Source organism: Macrobrachium nipponense, chromosome 5 (assembly GCF_015104395.2).
Source record: "Macrobrachium nipponense isolate FS-2020 chromosome 5, ASM1510439v2, whole genome shotgun sequence".
Taxonomy (NCBI): Eukaryota; Metazoa; Arthropoda; class Malacostraca; order Decapoda; family Palaemonidae; genus Macrobrachium; species Macrobrachium nipponense.
The window spans coordinates 77,555,790-77,574,380 of NC_061107.1; the positions used below are offsets into that span (position 1 = coordinate 77,555,790).

The following is an 18,591-nucleotide window of genomic DNA, read 5'->3' on the forward strand; positions in this document are numbered from 1 at the left end:
GAACTCAGTTTATAGAGAACTTCCTCCATTGCACTTTTCGATCTTTTAAACATTTCTCCTACCTCTTTCTCTAAATATACTGTTAGTTTTAGGCTGCTACATTAAGCAGTTCCCATGAACCATAGATTCTATACTTCTTTTTAGTCTCCCATAAGTATGATAAACAAGGTACTCACTGCTGAGGTGTTTTGGGTAAATTCAGTTTTTTTAGTAAGTAATTGGGCACTACTACTTTGCCCTCCTTGGGTTTTAGGCTTCAGTTATAGGAGGTGTGTATCTATTAAACAAAATTTTTATTAATATTTACTAAGCTTTGATGATATGTAGTTACAATTTCACATAATTTGGAATATGATACAGTAGTTTTGTGTCATCAGACTGTTGAAATAATTTGCATACATGGTTCCTTATTCGGTTTTTTGTAATAATTTTGATAATAATAGAGGAATGAATGAGTGAATTTTATATGTGGGAGTGTGTAAAATATAGCATTTTTCTTCATACTACTATCCTTTTGGTGATTTGGTCTGGGATTCTTCTGTCATTCTCATTCCTCTCTTTTCATTGCTCTGTGGACTCAGTTGACTTGGGCCAAGTGAGCCGATCTTGTGGTGGTGGGGGGCTGGACTGCAGAGGAGGAACAGGAAATCTACAGCATCATCCTCCTCCCAACTCCCCACCCCCACTTTCACCGTTTGGCGATCTCCGGCTCAATAAAGGCCAGCGTTCCAACTGGTGCTGTGGCCTGGCTATTAAAGCTATTAAGAAAAATATTGATTTTGACTGTTAGAAAAGCTAAAGACAGAGTTAGAATATACAGTTTTATAAGTATTTGCATACCTTAAATATGGGTACTAAAAGTACTTGCACTCTGCCCTTTAACTGAGAGTGGGTAATGGAATAATGCATGCTTGTAGGTTATATAGTCAGTAATATATTTGTCAAGCTGAATTTATGTGGGCCTTTTTCTGTATATTGGTGGCATTTGAACTCTTGTTGTATTTCCTGTTCCATGATGCCTTTTATGATATTACACATATTACAATGAAAGCCACCTTGTGGTAAAAAAAACTTTATACAATATATTTGTTAGTAGTACAATAATTGAAATATTTTTGTATTTTATATAGCTTAGTTTCACTTACTGTAAACTGTATAGAGTACACTAAGCAGATTGCAGTGTCTGCTTCTTTAGAAAGAACTCGTAAATATCTTTGAAGTGGTGATGATAAAAGTCATATAAGCCCGGTGGTATATTATTATCAGTCAAGTCAGATAATAAGTGTACTTGTATATGAGTTAAAGTTCCCGTATAAGATGATAAGGAAGACTTGAAGTCTGAATTTTTTGCGTTTACTTAAAAGGTATGTGAAGTACCTTTTGTAGACTATACCAAAGCACTAAGTTTTCCAGGTTGCTTGGAGAAAAAGTACTTTTAGTTTTGAAACATGGTGCCATTATGTAGCCTAAGAAAGTACGTATAATTCTTAAAAATTAATCTAACTACTATATGGTATGCATGACATAAGAAAGAATGGAAGAGAAATGAAAATAAATAGTAGAGATTTGACATGGTAAAGAGTTGGGGTTTAGGCTAATTTTTCTAGCTTTATTTACATTATTTATTATGCCTGGTAAATCAGGTTTTGAAAGTAAAATTGGTTGCTATTGTTTATAATGAAAATAAATAAATTTATTGTTTCTTATATTGGGGAGATAGATATACTAAAGGTAACATTTTCTTTATGAAAATTGTAATAGTAGCTATGTTTACATATTTTCTCACTCATTTTCATATTAAGAAACTATGATTAGCATTAATGGACCATTATTTTATGTGTAAGTTATTTTGTTTTAATTGAGTTCATTTCTGTACTACAGTAATTAGAAAGCCATTTTTATAGATTGCATGCTCTCTGTAAATATGGATTTACTGGTAAATAGCAGATAATAATGGTGAAATTTCAAATTCCTAGCATATTAGTTGGATTCCTGATTTTGTCTTCCAAACTGTGCTAATGTCACAGTTTTAAAAGTGCATTTGCTCTGTACTAAGACTTTTGTTAACTGTACCTACTGTAATATGGTATGTTGATAAAAATGGTAGCTATGTATTTTGTTTGTAATATATTTTGATATTTTGCCAAAAAGCTCTTGAAGGGGTTCTGGTTCACATTGTACTCAGTATTATATCACTTGAAGCCAGTTATTCTCTGAATAATATATTTGATGCAATACTTTGTTTAGCATTTACTTTTTTATTATGTGTTAAAAGAAAGATATGAGATTAAGTTAAAAGTAAATTTTTAGGATCCATATTGTATTTTTCCCTGAAAAGTGGTGGCCACAAGAGTATATGGCAATTGTTAGTAATTGGAAGCTGTTGGAGCATCAGGTTCGTAACTGGTAATGTACTTACTGTTATTTCTCCATATACAGTATTTTTTGTTTTTTTGAGGTAAGTAGAACTACATTTGAGGTAATTTTGCCAAGCGTTTTCTGTATAGAAAAGATTTTTTTTTTATGTTAGAATAATTCAGAAATATAACTAGGGCTTGGCATGATAAAGGGTATGATCTCTCTATATTTGTTATAAAACATTATTACATATTAATGTATTATATTTTTATTGCACAATAAAAAAAAATGAACAGTTATTGCATCTTTGTCCTAAAGGTGAATATTGCTGGCAGTGAAAATGAGGAAGGTTATTTTCTTTCTGAGTATCAGTAACATGAGAATCTTTATTAACATATGAAAAATATTTCATGTAAATCAGAATATAAATATTAATATCTTATTTCTCTCATGTATTCACTTATACTACTAGTTATTGAGAAGTAAAGCATTAACTTTGGAATTGATAGGTGAAGCAGTAAATGCCAACATGAAAGTTGACACTGAATAGTATGTTCTGAGGGCTAAAAAATTATCTCATGCAATTTATGCAGTAATAAAACAATTAAGTCCTTATATGGCTGACTGCGCATTTATTGTCATAGTAGAATGGTTGGAGTTTTACAGTTTCTTCTACATTTACTTTAAAAAATTTGTAAAAATCAAACAGTAATTAGCAGGAAGTTAGTTGATAATAATCCTTCTGATGAAAATGCTAGAAGCCCTTACAGATAGATCCTTATAAATGGGAAGTCTGACAGCTCTAACTACAGGTGTTTTTTCTAGCAGTTCAGCACTTGATTTCAGTACCCAACCAGAGTGTTAAAGAGATGTTTGTTTCTTGGAAATGTGAAAATAGCAAAAAATCTTGTATTTTGAACACTCCGGATTGCTATCGATACCCCAAACAACCTATCCATGTTATATATATTTTATGTTACAGATTATGTATCGTTCATATGTAGTAAAATGTAAGGTACTACATACATACTATCTTAAGAATATCATTAATCCACTAAATACTATCTTAAGAATATACTATCTTAAAATATCATTAATCCATAAATTATTGACCTCATTTAAGAGTTAAACAAATCTTGATAGCATTGAGCTCTGTAGATTAGAGCACCTATATGCAAGGCATTCAGCATCAGTTCAGATTTGATTAGGCAGATCATAAGTTGTAGATTAACAACACCATTATGGTTTTACCTGTACAGTATATAAAGATCTGTTTCTTTAATTAACTTTCAATGTTTATATAAAGAACTTGATGTTATATAAACATTTCATCGTTTTAATTCACTTTTCACAATTCTATATTTTGTAATTCTGTCAAATTGGAGTACTTCCAAAAAAGGTGTTAAAAATAAATTTGTTCAAATTCAGCTAGGTAAGCTTACAGTATTCTCAGTACAATAATGCCCAACAAAGTGCTGAAGTTAAATATTATGTAGGTATCTGAATTTCTTAACTCTCTCTACACCCCAAACTGAAAGGCACATGCTCTGCTGAAAAATCAGTAGAGAATGCCTTTCAGTTTGGGGTGTAGTGAATTTAGAAATTTAAGTAAAACTAAATAATAAGTTCAGCACTTTGTTGGGCATTATTGTATTGAGAATATTGTAAGCTTATCTGACTGAATTTGTGTTAAGTTGTTTGGAAGTGTTTAGGCTGTAAAACGTTTGAGGACAGAATAGTGGAAGGGATCATCAAAAATCTGGCTCGGTATAATATAGGACCAACCTAAAGGTAATTTCTATTACATTTTATCCACAAATGCTTCATTTTGTTTATGAGCTACTATTTTGTAATTACTGCTTTTTACAGCTTCAGTAGTTGTAGAATTTAAAATTCTTTAAACTCACAGACCTTCATTTATTTGGTGGTGGCATGATGTGTATATTGTTTACTACTTAGGAATATGGCACATGTAGTAGTTAATCATATGTAATTGACATATTCTACTGCACTGTGTATGTACTTACCTAGTCTATTCAAGCATGGTATTTTTTCAACTGTATTAATAAAGTATGTTAATTTATGTGCAGTGCATCAAAGAGATGGACCTGTTTTGATTCATTGCACTGGAAAGTATGGATGTGTTGGCATGAAAGTGTGATTTTTTTGTATATAGAATAATTATATAATTTTTATATCCTGCCATTTGGTAAACATCGTTCATTATTAACTATAACTGTAACATCCTACAGTTCATTAAGTAATTCTTGAAGAGGAATTTGATGAAATACTGTCGTTATTTGCTAAGAGCTTATCCATAGCATAAACAAAGAGAATTTCTCGGTCATAACCTTTTTGTACTTACACTGCAATTTCTAATGACATTATTATACTTTTTCTTCCTGGCTGGCTAACTAGCTAACCGTCTGGCAAAATCAGTTTTTCAGAAAATCTGTTTCAAGAAATGTTTTGTTTCCTTTTAATTCTTGAGCGGTTTGAATGCTCTTTTTGAAGGATTTTTAGAAAGGTTGCAGTATTTTGATACAGTATAATTTTTAGTAAATTACAGTGAGGTTATATGTTATTCAAGTGAAGAGGATTCATGTACTATTATAGTTTTATTTTCCCATGTTCAATATTGTTTCCATTTAAGAAACCAAAAGATGTATGTATTGTATTTTATAACCTAAGTGTAAATTTTGCAAATGTTCAAACTTCTTACATTGTTTTTGTGATGATCTTTACATATTGCTGTATGCTTTACTTATTTTTATTACATTAGAAGTAGGTGTGAAATGAGTTTTCTTCATTCTCACCTTGCTTTTTATTCTCACTATGGTGTTATCTTTAACATCATGAAAATGTTCTGGATTTATGATCTTCATTATATTTTCCGTTAGGTAAGTACTATAAGGCCCCATCTCTTGTAAAAGCTGTAATATATACTGAAGGGTGCTGTACAAACATGCAATTCAAGAATTTCTAATAAGTACAGATGACCATCACTATATAATATACAGATAAATACTGAAATGCTTATATAGTATACATTTTTCCCTACCTAAGGCCAAATGGCCTAACAAGATCCTGTATTTATCTTTTCACTCTGAACTATTTCTGTATACTGTATAGTATAACATAAATAAAGAATCCATAGTACAGGCAGTCCCCGGGTTACGACGGGGTTCCGTTCTTGAGATGCGTCGTAAGCCGGAACATCGTTAAAAATCCTAAGAAAACCTTACTTTTAATGCTTTGGGTGCATTTAAAACTATGTAAACTGCATCCTTATTGCATTTTTCATCAAAAAAACCTTCAAATATCAATTATTTTGCATTTTTGGGTGTCATATTTCGTCTGCCAGATCAGTGTGGTAGGCGCTGTAACCCTGGAACATGCGTCGTAACCCTGGAAATAATTTCTGATGAATATAATTGAAAAGCACCTTAACCTTGGAACGTCTTAAGGAACCGGGGGACTACCTTTATTAATCTTCAGTGAGTTCTTAGGAGAGAATTGTCATAGTGCATGGAAGGGACAGAGTGATATAGACAAGAATACAATTCAATACTAAAAGGTTCTGTAAATCACACGAGCATACAAACCTTGTTGAAAACAATTTAGCACAAATATTAAATGCTTACAAAAAGCAGAGCAAATATTGCCTTCATGTTATTGCATGTTTTCTGTTGACCTGCATTTAATATAGTGCTGAATTCTTTCCTGGGCAACTTGAATATTTGTTAACCAACATTTATACGGGTGTAATCTTTCCCTTCGGTGTGTTTGTTTCATATTCCCTTGTTGAACAAATTTGCAGTCTCTCTTGAATCTATTTTTATTTTCTTTTTATTGGTGGGGTATTCTCAGATTGTTTTAATTTGGAATATGTTATGAGGAAGTGAGTGTGTAGTACCCTACATGTTGCAGAAGGTCATAGTCTTGGTATTAAGATGTTTCTTTTAGATATGTATATATTTTAAAAGATTTTCATATTTACAAAGAAGGTTATTAGGAACAAATGAAATTTGTGAACTTATGTAAATATTGACGTCACTTTTTAAGTAATTAGTACTTTTTGTTTTTAAGTGAATTGTGTTTTACCATGTGTTCACAATGCCTCAGGATGATTGTGTAGCACCCTCATGTTTTTACTGGACAAAGCCCCCAGCTCTTTTGCAGGCAGCATTATGTTAATTTACGGCCATCCCAGTGTAACGATTGCAATACGTCGACAGGAAACCTGATTTGATTCTTAATTATAACAACAAATACCAATTCATATCTCCAGGAAAGGTGGCAGTTGGTTTTATTATTTTCACTATTGGGTTTAAGTTGTGACAAAAATTACAATTTAAAGTAAAAGAATTTATGACCTATTTTCTGCTTTAAGGTAGCTTTTGGTCTGGTTAAATTACATTTGTCTTTATTTAATTTTTATTATTCTAAATTTAGATTCATCAGTAGGAGATATTTTAGAAATTGCTCACCCGTAATGATATAAATATATCATCTCAGAAAAGGTTGCTAGTAACCCTTTAATCACATAGCAAATCACTAACATTATGATCTTCATTTTATATTCATTATTTTGATGTTTCCAAGCCAGCTATCACTGGAGAAATACCTATAGGAATTTTGATTCTTATGGAAGGATTTTTTTTCTTTTTGCAAAGTTAGTATTTACCATTTTAGGTAAAGTTATTGAAACTGACAATACTATTTATTTATCAGCTGTTTGCTACCTATACTGATTATGGACATACTTTATTCAATATTTGGCTCATAACATAGATATGACTATGTGATATCTGAAAAATAAATTCCACTCCAAATGTAGTGTCAAATGTATTGTGGTGAATGGCTCTTAGGATTAGTGGGATGGCCAGTAAATTTGAGTCAGTAGTCTGGTCAAAATACCCAACTTTATAATAAATTCAGGAATAAATGGAATGTTGAAATATAGTGGTCTAGCTAATAATATACAAGAAAGTGAAATGTTCAGACTTAGTGTAGTACAAATCATATCCATTTAATTGCAATATGTTTTTGTGCTGCCTAGAGGAGATTTAGGCAGAACTTTAGAACATATAAAGACCTTTGTGAAAAATGTGTCAACTTTTTGGTTGTGATGAGCTTCAACTTTTTGGTTGTGATGAGCTTCAGAGTTTTGTATGATTAACTCGTGTTGTCTTTCATATTTTTATTTATTCCATATCGGAGTGTATTGTACTGTATTTTTAATTTAATACACTTGAAACTAGTAAGGTTACAACTGAAAGTTCTGCAACCCAAAGTTTCCTCATTATTCTAATGTAAATAACCTTTTCAGTGGTTCTGTTATGCAGAAAGTTGTTTTCTTTTCTCAATTTTTATAGTTAATTGCTTTTTATAAACTTACTCATAAAGGACACTACTTTATTCACTTGAGACAGAATAAATATTGTCCAAAGTGAATTTGGGAACCTCATACATAACTTAAAACCCTAGCATGTGAGATGTTTTACTGCTTTTTGTGTGTATAATGGCTATTTGCATGTTGACAACAGAGTACAAGTATTGTACTAAAAGTTATATTTTCTTCCCCATACATGTCATCAGAGGACATTTTGGTAATGTGCAATTTTTTAGTTATGAACATTTTCCTGGTTCTGAAGATTTTCATTGTTGTTACTGTCAATTTCTTGATGTTTGTGGAGAGACATAAAGGATTTTTTAAAAATTGAGAACAAGTACTAAATAACTTTGACTATGAACATTAGTGAATTGTAATTAATTTTAAAATAGGGACAGTATTAATTGCAATTACATGGTATTTAAACTATGTGAAATTTTTATTAATCTGGAAAATATAATTTTTTCACTTATTTCAGCATTTTTGGATAATCCACAATTGTTGATTGCTGAGGAGGAGAAAATTATTGTGGAAGAAACCAGAGGGAATCAAATTGTAATTGAAGAAAAGTAAGTATATCATCACTATTTATTGCTGTTTATGAAAAAGTACAAATATTATTTATTAGTTTTTTTTATATTAGAAGAAAATTGTAGCGAGATACTCAAAGTAAATGCTAAATTCAAACCTATTTTTATGAAAGCCTTACTTCCTGAATTATCATAACAACTTGTGATTGGAATCATCATTTTTATATAGTTTTCCTTTTTTTTTTTTTTTTTGAAAGGGTTTCACTGGTAAACCAAGTGTGGCCTTGTTTAATTGCTCTAATAAAGGAGTGAGAGAGAGAGGGTGAATGGCAGACACCCCAGTGGCTCCCCCCCTCCCCCTTCAGACAAGAGCTTAATAACGGCAGTAAGTGCCGTTCCAATTTTTACTATCGCTAACCCTTACCAGGAATGTCATTCCTGGCCTGTGTCACAGTAGAAGGCTTTCTACAAGAAGAGGGGGCATTGTAGGGTATCTACTTGTCTTTCTTGGAAACTCCATCTTCCTTTTTTTCAGATACAGAATCACACACAGAATCACACAAGATGGCAGCTGTTTGGGCCACACTGCCATTTCGAATGCCACGAATGCCATGATGTCACTCCCAGCATCCTCCCAGCTTATGACGTCAGGTGCGGTGTTGCCTCTTCCACCACCTGTTGCCATGACGTCATTCCCAGCTTCATCTATGATGTCATTGCAGTTTGGTTGCTGATCCATTGGAGACATTCCTTCAAATGGTGGTTGATAGACTGGACTTTTTCGCAAGAAATATCCTCTACTTTCTTGCAAGAAGTGTCGTAGAGGGAGAGCTCCTTCCCCTCCCCCATTGCCTTCTCCTCCCTCTTATTCTCAGGTCAGACGTTGGAGGATTCAGGACTTTGTTGCTTCGTCTTCTGTTAGTGAGAGGAGTGTTTTGCCATCTTTCCAGAACAGACGTGCCTCCCCCCTGCATGTATGTGGACGTGTTCCAGTTTGTGATGGCCTTCACTCTCTTCAGTCCTCAAGCTGATTCTTCGTCACCTCGGCCTGTTCGAGTTTGCCGAAAGGATGATAAGGTTCCAAAGAAGTCAAAGGTGCCTAATACGCCAGCACCCTACCAGAAGTGCAAGGCTGTTGATGTTATTCTCGTAGTCATAGCAACCTGACATTAAAGGCTGTCTTGTTGCCCTATCTGCTTCTTTATAGCTGGCGACGCATCCGACCGCCATCCAGTGCATGTCGGGATAAAAGGGACATCCATCACGTGGGATCCTGGATGGCAACACGACATTAAACATCAAACCAACTGTCCTTTTGGGTTGGTTCTCCTGATAAGCCTAACGCCGACCGCACACCTGCATCCTCTCTACCCACGTATCTGGAACGAAAACAAGATGGCGATTCACGCCTCTCCCCCGCAGGGAAAGGAGCACAATTAGTCATAATTACTTCCCAAAGCACATCCAGATATATCAAAGCTGTGGATTACAGACAATCCATATGAATGTGCGATATTCCCAAGCACAGGTAACGAATTAACCGTATCTTAAGAGTTTCTTCACCTACAACTTACTACACGAAGAGTGCTTCAACGGTTTCCATCCACGTCGAAACCACCGAAGGAAATAACAGGGTGTATAACTGCTTCTTCTGATATCCAGGTAGTCTTGCAGCATGAGAAAGCTTCATGTTCATATACCCGGGAATTCCAAACAACAAATTGAAAATAACAGGGCAAACTAAACCGGCTTTAAAAGGACGGAGTAAACCATGTCCTCACTTAAAGGCGGTAAGAAGATAACTCACAGGGTCACGAGTTAATGAGGGGTATGTGGGTGGCCCCACATGTCTCATGACCAAGCACAGATGCCAACAGTCCCTTGCTTACACAATTATTTTAAACTTTACCGGTCTCCAGCTGGCGCTGAGTATTTATCCTAATGTTAAGACCGAAGGTTTGTAAGTTATGAAAAATACAAATTAGTTACAAATTTGTCATGTTGCTGATCCTCACCTTCTAGGAGTTCTCCTCTCCCAGAGATAGAGAGGGTGCCACTCCTTCCCAGTGCCCTGGAAGAGGGGGATGCCTGGTAGGCCATTGGGCCAAATGGTAATACCATGGAATGGAGAAGTCTTTCTGGTGGGGTATCTACTACCTTTCAACTTTCCCATTGGGCCAAATGGTAATACCATGGAATGGAGAAGTCCTTCTGGTGGGGTATCTACTACCTTTCAACTTTCCTCCTCTCGCAGACAGATCCCTCCTCCACCTAACTTATGCTCAAGGCTCCAAAGTACTTAGCTCTTCAAAAGTGTTGAAGATGTTGGACAAGCGCACAGTGGAGGAAGTACATCGTTCTTCACTGGGGTTTTACAGTTGGATTTTCTTGGTTCTAAAGGCTACAGGTGATTGGAGGTAAGTGCTTACTTCCAGATTCCAGTCCACCTTTCGTGTAGGAGTTTCCTTTGCAGAGGAAGTGTTCCAGTTCAAGGTCCTTTGCTTTCAGTTTGAATACAGCCACTCAAGGGTCTTTACATTAGTTTCAACATGGGCTTGTGCTCAAGGGATTTGCCTGTTGAGATACCTCGATGACTGGCTGGTCTTGGCAAGTTCCAGAGAGAAGCTGGTTCAGGAGAGGGACTGTCTTCTCCAGTTTTGTTGGAGCCTAGGGCATTGTGGTAAACCTGGAGAAGTCCAATCTGCTTCCCCGCCAGAGGATTCTATAAATACGGCAGCATCGATGGTTTTTCCATTGGACCAGAGGTTGCAGAAGTTCAGGTATGTGGCTTGCTCATTCCTTGCTGAGTCCAAACAACCAGCTCTCCAGTGGGAGGTTTTTCTTGGGATTTTGTCATCTCTCGAAAAGCTGGTTCCTCATGGTAGACTCCACGTTCACTCTCTGTAGTGGAGGCTGGAGGAATTCTGGTCCCCAGTGGGAGGTTCCCCTCAACAGCAGGTACCTCTGTCAGGAAGGGAGAGAAATGACCTATGATGGTGGTTGGAAGACAAGAATCTTAAAGTAGGAGTCCCTCTACATTCACCCCCTCTGGATTTACTCCTGTTCTCGGATGCTTCCATCAATGGTTGGGGTACTCATCTCCAGGGTCTCCTGGCCTTGGTTGTTTGGAGTGCGGAAGACAAGCTGCTTCACGTCAACTTGTTGGAGTTGAAAGAAGCTTTCTTAGGTCTGCGGGGGGTTCTGAGAGAGGGTGGAGGGTCACTGTCATTTTGAGGTCGGACAACACTATAGTGGTAGTCTATGTGAACAAACAGGGGCGGCTGGTGTCTCGTCAGCTCTGCTTGTTGATAGTCGAGATGTACCAGTGGGCGATAGACAACTCAGTGGAGCTCATGGCCAGGTACATTCCAGGCAGGAGGAATGTGGTGGCCGACAAGCTAAGTCGGAGTTAAATTCTCGGTATGCAGTATTCTCTGCATCAGGACATAGCTGACAGGTTGTTTCACCTTTGGGGAAGACCCATGTTAGAACTCTTCACCACTCGCTTCAACTGAAAGCTGGAGGTCTACTTCTCGGTGGTCCCAGATCCTCTTGCTCTGGTGGAGGACGCTCTATAGCATACTTGGGACAATCTCGAGGTGTACGCTTTCTCTCCGTTCTGCCTTATCCGTCAGGTCCTTAACAGAGTACATAATGAGTTCCCGGAATCTCAGGATGACCTTGGTGGTGCCTCTGTGGCCTTATGAGGAGTGGCTCCAAGACTTTCTGTCCTTTCTGTCAGAGGTTCCGAGGGAAATTCCCCATAGAACAGCCACCTTTGCCAACCTCATGTGGAAAGGTTTCACCAGTTGGTAGGGTCTCTATGACTTAACGGCTTCTTAAGAATATCAAGTATCTCCTGCAATTGAGATGCTTTTCTCACAAAGCAGCAGGCAAAATGTCAGCTATCAGGAGGACTTTGTCAGCAGTTTACCAGGGCAAGTGGGCCATCTACTGTGATTGGAACTTCTGTATAGCGGATTTCCTAATCTTTCTCAGAGGTGAAAAAAGTCTTTCCGTCTTGGCTGTTACGAGGTTACAGGGCTGCCTTGGGGTTGGTCCTGCGCCTGAAGGGCGTGGACATCTCTTCATCCTGGGAAATCTTGTTCAGGAGCGTCAAACAATCCTGATTGCCTAGAGAACTCAAACCTCCAACATGGGATCTTACTCTGGTCCTGAGTAGTCTCACTTGAATTCCATTCGAGCCACTACGTCAATCCTCAGACAGGAAGCAGACTGTATAAACAGTTTTCCTGTTGGCCTTGGCTTCCTCGAAGAGAGCTGGAGAGCTTCATGGCCTGAGTTATGACGTTCAACAGACCAGGGGTTGGGGGTCTTTGGTCTTTAAATATGTCCTGGAATTCATAGCTAAGACTCAAAGTCCTTCAGTGTATGGCCGTAGCTTTGCACCAGCAGGTGAGTCTGTATTCAAATAAAAGAAAATTGTTTGGCTAACCTGAGTGATTGTCTAGTTCACCTGTTCTCCATCAGTTCCATTTTAATGTTTTAGCTCGTGTCTGAGTTTTTCATGACAGCCCACCAAGTTATGGGGAGGCTGGACACAGTCACTTCAACAGTAGGTAAGTATCCAAATAAAAAAATTGATTGAAAAATTTTAAATTATTTTCTGGTGAATCTTACCTACTGTTAAAGATAGTGATTCCCACATTGAGAATAGGATGGTGGGTAGTGCAGCTAGACAATATCCACTCAGCAAGGCGAGCTAAAGGTTTCTTGTATGAAACCATAAACATTTTTATACATGCAACTTACCCGGCAGATATATACTTAGCTATAGACTCCGTCGTCCTGACAGAATTCAAAACTCGCGGCACACGCTACAGGTAGGTCAGGTGATCTACCATTCCCGCCGCTGGGTGGCGGTATCTGGAACCATTCCCGTTTTCTAAGCCAGATTTTCTCTGTCGCTGAGGCCGGCAACAACTGTTGTTTGGTCTCTCCTGATTGGAATTCTGCTCGTTTGCCGAGAATTGGTTGGACTGATTTGGTGAAGTACTCTTGTTTTCTCTGAATTGGTATACACTTATTGTGGACTGTGTTAGGACTTGGATTTGGTTTTTTCTATTAATATGGCTGAAGTTAAGGTAACACCTAAGTTTAGGGTGTGTGCAAGGGACGAATGCAGAACTAGGTTGTTTAAAGCAGAGGTAGATCCCCATACACTTTGTATTAAATGTAGAGGTTCTGAGTGTGCATTTGATAGAACTTGTGCTGAATGTGAGGGACTTACAGAACAAGGATGGAAGGATTTAGCTTCTTATATTAAGAAAAGAGAGGATAGAGCTAGAAAAGCTTCAGCAAGAAGCTCGAGTAGATCCTGTTCATTTGAACCTGAATTAGAAACTAACAAGCTAGATGATGTTTCTCCCATAACCTCAGCCCCTTCTCCCTGTGTTGAATCTAAGGATTCGCTTTCAGAAATGGAAATAATGAGATCCTCGATCAAGGAGCTTCAGGAACAGCTTAAAGCTATGGAAACGCAAGGTAAGAGTGTCAGTGAGTACAGTGACCCCAGTGCAGTGGAGGGGGCGCCTGATCGGCTCCACATTGCTCCTAGGCCTAGACCTCTTTCAAACTCCCAGGACCAGGGGAGGAGGAATGTCAAAAGCCGCAGGGAGGATGTGGAGCATCCCCAACGATAAGGTATCCCTTCGGCAGATCCTGAAGTAACGACCCAGGCTGCCTTGGATAGCCGTAGAAAAGGCATCCTGGAAGAGTGCTTTTCTGCGTCGGACTCCTCCTCGTCTAGGCGTGGATGGAGCTCTGCTTCGAAGTCTCGTCCGTTGAAGAGATCGTGGGTTGCACCGAAAGGAGACGCTCTTGATTCGAGCCCTGAGCGCTTTCCTGAGAATTTTCCTTCTAGTAGTAAGAAGGCTAGAAGACCGTCTCCAGCGCCTCAAGACCCGACTTAAGCTCTTCCTGCTTAACCTACAGGAACAACTATCCTCCCTGGTAGGCGCTCTACATACGGATTCGTCTCGAAGGAAAGACTCCTCCCTTCCAGTGAAGAGATGGAAGTTTTCTTCTCCTGGTAGAAGGGAAGTTTCTCACTCTAGCAGGCGTTCGTCACCTGAGAGAGAGACTCGATCTCCCTTTAAGCGATCCTACCTCTGGTAGAAGGGAAGTTTCTCACTCTAGCAGGCGTTCGTCACCTGAGAGAGAGACTCGATCTCCCTTTAAGCGATCCTCACCTCTGTATAGAAGGAAAGTTCCCAGTGGTAGCCGCTCTCAGAGCAAACGCTCAGCTACGTTTTTACGGAGAGGTCAGGAGTCGGACTCCTCTACTGAGGACCAGGTCAGGCGTCAAGAGCCTAAGAAACAGGATGTTTTCAAACGCCAGGAGTTGACAGAGCCTAGTAGGCGTATAGAGCTTACCAGACGCCAGGAGTCTAGTGAGAGGCGTCAAGAGCTTACCAGGAGTCAGGACAGGCACCAGGAGTCAAGCATGCGCCAGGAGTCAAGCAGGCTTCAGGAGTCAAGCAGGCGTCAGGAGTCAAGCAGGCGCCAGGAGTCTAGCAGACGCCAGGAGTCAAGCAGGCGTCAGGAGTCAAGAGGAATCCAGGAGTCAAGCAGGCGCCAGGAACCTTGTAGGAGCTTAGGTCGGAGTAAGACCCCTTCTCACTTTATGAGCTCTTCTGAGAGTAGGAGCCCTTCACCTGGTAGGAAACAGGTTACTGAGAGGAGATCTCCTGCCTTTACGAGCTCCCTTGCGCCTTGCAGTAGCAAGAATAGGTCGCACGGACGACGATCTTCTTCTTTTGAGAGAAGTCCCTCTACTTCTAAGAACCGCTCTCCTTCGAAGGGATCTCCTGCAGCCGGAGACTTAGAAGAAGTCTCGGATGAGGAATTCCCAGTTGATTTAGTAGTCTCTGACTATAAGAGATTGTCTTTGTTGTTGTTGAAGGAATTCGGGGATAAGCTTCAACCAGCGGATCCGCCCTCTCCAGGGTCTTTGTTGTCAAGCACGAAGTCTCCAAAAACATCCTCATTCGTGAAAATGCGTCCTACCCTTAGCATGAAAAAAGCATTCAAAGGCTTTGGAGAGTGGCTTAAAACTAAAAGAGAAGCGGGCAAGACTGTTTTTTCATGCCCTCCTTCAAAGCTGACGGGTAAACCTGGAAGATGGTACGATACCCAGGAGCCTATGGGCTTAGGACTGCCTTCATCCGCAGATGCAGATTACGCTTCCTTAGTCGATTCTTCAAGGAGGCGTGCTCTACTCTCAGCAAAAGCGACGTTGGGGATGTGTGAACTAGATCATCTCCTAAAGGGCCTCTTCAGGACACGGACACTAGAAGTGTTTAATTTTATGGACTGGTCTCTGGGAGCCCTTGCAAAGAGAGCCCAAGATCCCGAATTTGTCAGTATGGAGGAACTCTCGAGTGTATTATCTTGTTTAGACAGAGCGGTGATGGACGGTTCGGTGGAAGTGGCTGCCCTTTTTGGCTCGGGAGTATTAAAAAAAAGAGATCAGTGTATGGTTCTTTCCTGTCCAAGTCAGTCTCTCCTCTGCAGAGGTCGGCCTTGCTATATTCTCCACTATCTAGCCACCTCTTCCCACAGGACACGGTGAGGGATATAGCAAAATCCTTAGCTGGTAAGGCTACGCAGGATCTACTGACACAATCAGCAAAGAGGTTCAAGCCTGCTGTTCCCTTTCAAAAGAAGGAGAAAGCACCTCTTCAGCAGCCCTTTCGAGGAGCCTCTTCCTCCTCAAGAACCCCTTTTAGAGGTAGGAGACCGGACACCAGAGGAAGACCTTCCAGGAGACCTGTCGGGAAGGTAAAATGAAGAAGAAGTCCTCCAGATAGCTGTAGGCGCCAGACTTTCGAACTTTGCCAGAGTCTGGGCGCAGAGAGGGGCGAACAACTGGACCCTCTCTATCCTCGAGAGAGGATACCTCATCCCCTTCAGGGAATATCCTCCCTTAACAAGAACTCCAAGGGAGTTAACGGCGAGATACAAAGTGTCAAGCTCTCCTGCAAGCAGTAGACCTTATGCTGCAGAAGAGGGCAATAGAACCGGTTCAAGATCTCCATTCACCAGGTTTCTACAAACCGTCTATTTCCTGGTACCCAAAGCCTCGGGCGGGTGGAGGCCGGTTTTGGACGTAAGTGTGCTGAACTTCTTTGTGATCAAGAAGAAGTTCTCGATGGAGACTTCTTCCTCTGTGCTTTCTGCTCTTCGTCCAGGGGACTGGATGGTATCCCTGGACCTTCAAGATGCATATTTCCATGTGCCAATTCATCCGGCATCAAGGAAATACCTCAGATTCATGTCACAGGGAAGAGTCTTCCAATTTCGAGTGCTTTGCTTCGGACTGTCGACGGCCCCTCAAGTCTTCACGGGTGTCCTAAGGAATGTGGCGCATTGGCTACATTTGAAAGGAATCAGGATCTCGATGTATTTGGACGACTGGCTAATACGAGCAAAGTCGAAGGATCAGTGTCTGGAGAACCTTTCGGTAACACTAAAGATGACACAGTCACTGGGACTCCTAGTCAACCTCGAGAAGTCCCAGCTGAATCCCCAGCAGAACATAGTTTATCTGGGGATTCAGATGGATTCTCGGGGTTTTCTAGCGTCTCCATCCACAGAGAGAATAGAACGCTGCCTTTCAAAGGTGTCAGTTTTTCTAGGGAAAGAACATTGCTCCGCGAGGGAATGGATGAGTTTGCTGGGAACCATATCCTCGTTGGAGCAGTTCGTTTCCTTAGGGAGACTGCACCTAAGACCCCTTCAGTGTTATCTGAAGGAGAACTGGGATCAGAGTTCCCAGGACCTCGAAGAATCGTTCAGAATCACGGACAAGATCAAGCAAGATCTTCGGTGGTGGCTAGACCCGAAGAAACTCGGTCAAGGAGTATCCTTACACATAAAGAGCCCTCTCCGAGCGTTGTTTGCAGACGCGTCGGATGTAGGATAGGGAGCAACGTTGGGTTCGGAAGAAGTGTCAGGCACCTGGGAAGGAGCGCAGGTGTCCTGGCACATAAACAAAAAGGAGTTGAAAGCCATTCACTTAGCTCTCTTACACTTTCAAAAGCAGATCTCAGGATCGAACATTCAGGTCAATTCCGAAAACACAACAGCCCTAGCGTATATCAGAAAGCAAGGGGGAACCCATTCATTCTCCCTTTACGAGACAGCGAGGGAGTTGTTGCTCTGGGCTCAAGAGAAGGAGATCTCTGCTAACGAGATTTATACAGGGAGAGAGAAATGTTCGAGTGGATCTCTAAGCAGAAAAAACCAAGTCCTCCCCACCGAATGGACCCTCAACTCTTAAGTGTGCGAGCAGTTATGGGGGTTATGGGGAAGGCCGAACATAGACTTGTTCACAACCAACTGGAACAAAAGGTTGGAGAATTATTGCTCCCCGATCGCAGATCCAAGAGCAATAGCAATAGACGGCCTCCTCATGGATTGGAAGGGACTAGACGGGTACGCTTTTCCCCCCTTCAAACTAGTAGGGGAAGTAATAAGGAAGTTCGCCTCCTCAGAAGGAGCGAAACTGACGTTGATCGCCCCCTTTTGGCCAGCCCTAGATTGGGTGACAGAGTTGCTGGAGTGGATGGTGGATCTTCCCAGATCGCTCCCACTAAGGAGCGATCTTCTCAAACAGCCCCACTTCGACAGGTATCACAAAAACCTCCCCGCTCTAAGTCTGACTGCCTTCAGACTATCGAAGGACTTGTTAGAGCGAGGGGGTTTTCTCGAGAAGCTTCAAAAGCAATTGCAAGAGCCAGGAGACCTTCCACGTTACGAGTGTACCAGTCGAAGTGGGAGGTGTTTAGAAGATGGTGCAAGGCGCATGAGGTATCCTCTTCCAGTACCTCTATAACTGACATTGCAAATTTTCTTCTTTACCTTAGAAGAAAGTGTGGCCTAGCTGTCTCTACGATCAAGGGGTATAGAAGTATGCTGGCCTCGGTTTTCAGGCATAGGGGCCTGGATGTGTTGGACAATAAGGACCTACATGATCTTATTAGGTCTTTCGAGACCTCAAAAAGTCAGAACGCAAAGAATCCCAGTTGGAATTTGGATATAGTCCTTCATTATCTTATGTCTGAAAAATTCATACCTCCCAATAAGTCTTCCTTTAGAGATTTGACAAGTTAGTCTCTGTTCCTGTTCGCCCTAGCTACGGCAAAAAGGGTAAGTGAACTTCAAGCGTTAGACGGCAGAGTGGGTTTTAAGAAGGAGGCTGCAATTTGCTCTTTTAAGCCTCTCTTCTTAGCCAAGAACAAAAACCCATCAAAACCATGGCCTAGAAGCTTCGAAGTGAAAGCG

General features: G+C 40.2%; 1 protein-coding gene across 6 annotated transcripts in view; it reads left to right on the forward strand.

Moving 5' to 3' along the window:
- LOC135215433 (rho guanine nucleotide exchange factor 7-like) overlaps positions 1 to 8,349 on the forward strand; it is a 126,801-nt gene extending 118,452 nt beyond the window's left edge. For 5 of the 6 annotated variants that reach the window (XM_064250081.1, XM_064250080.1, XM_064250084.1 and 2 more), the window contains one exon: positions 582 to 5,154. In XM_064250081.1, the coding sequence (XP_064106151.1) occupies positions 582 to 790 (209 nt within the window). In that variant the 3' untranslated portion in view covers positions 791 to 5,154. Of the gene's footprint in view, positions 1 to 581; positions 5,155 to 8,231 lie in introns of those variants that run through there. The other variant, XM_064250085.1, reaches the window with a different exon arrangement.
- The last annotated feature ends 10,242 nt before the right edge of the window (positions 8,350 to 18,591 follow it).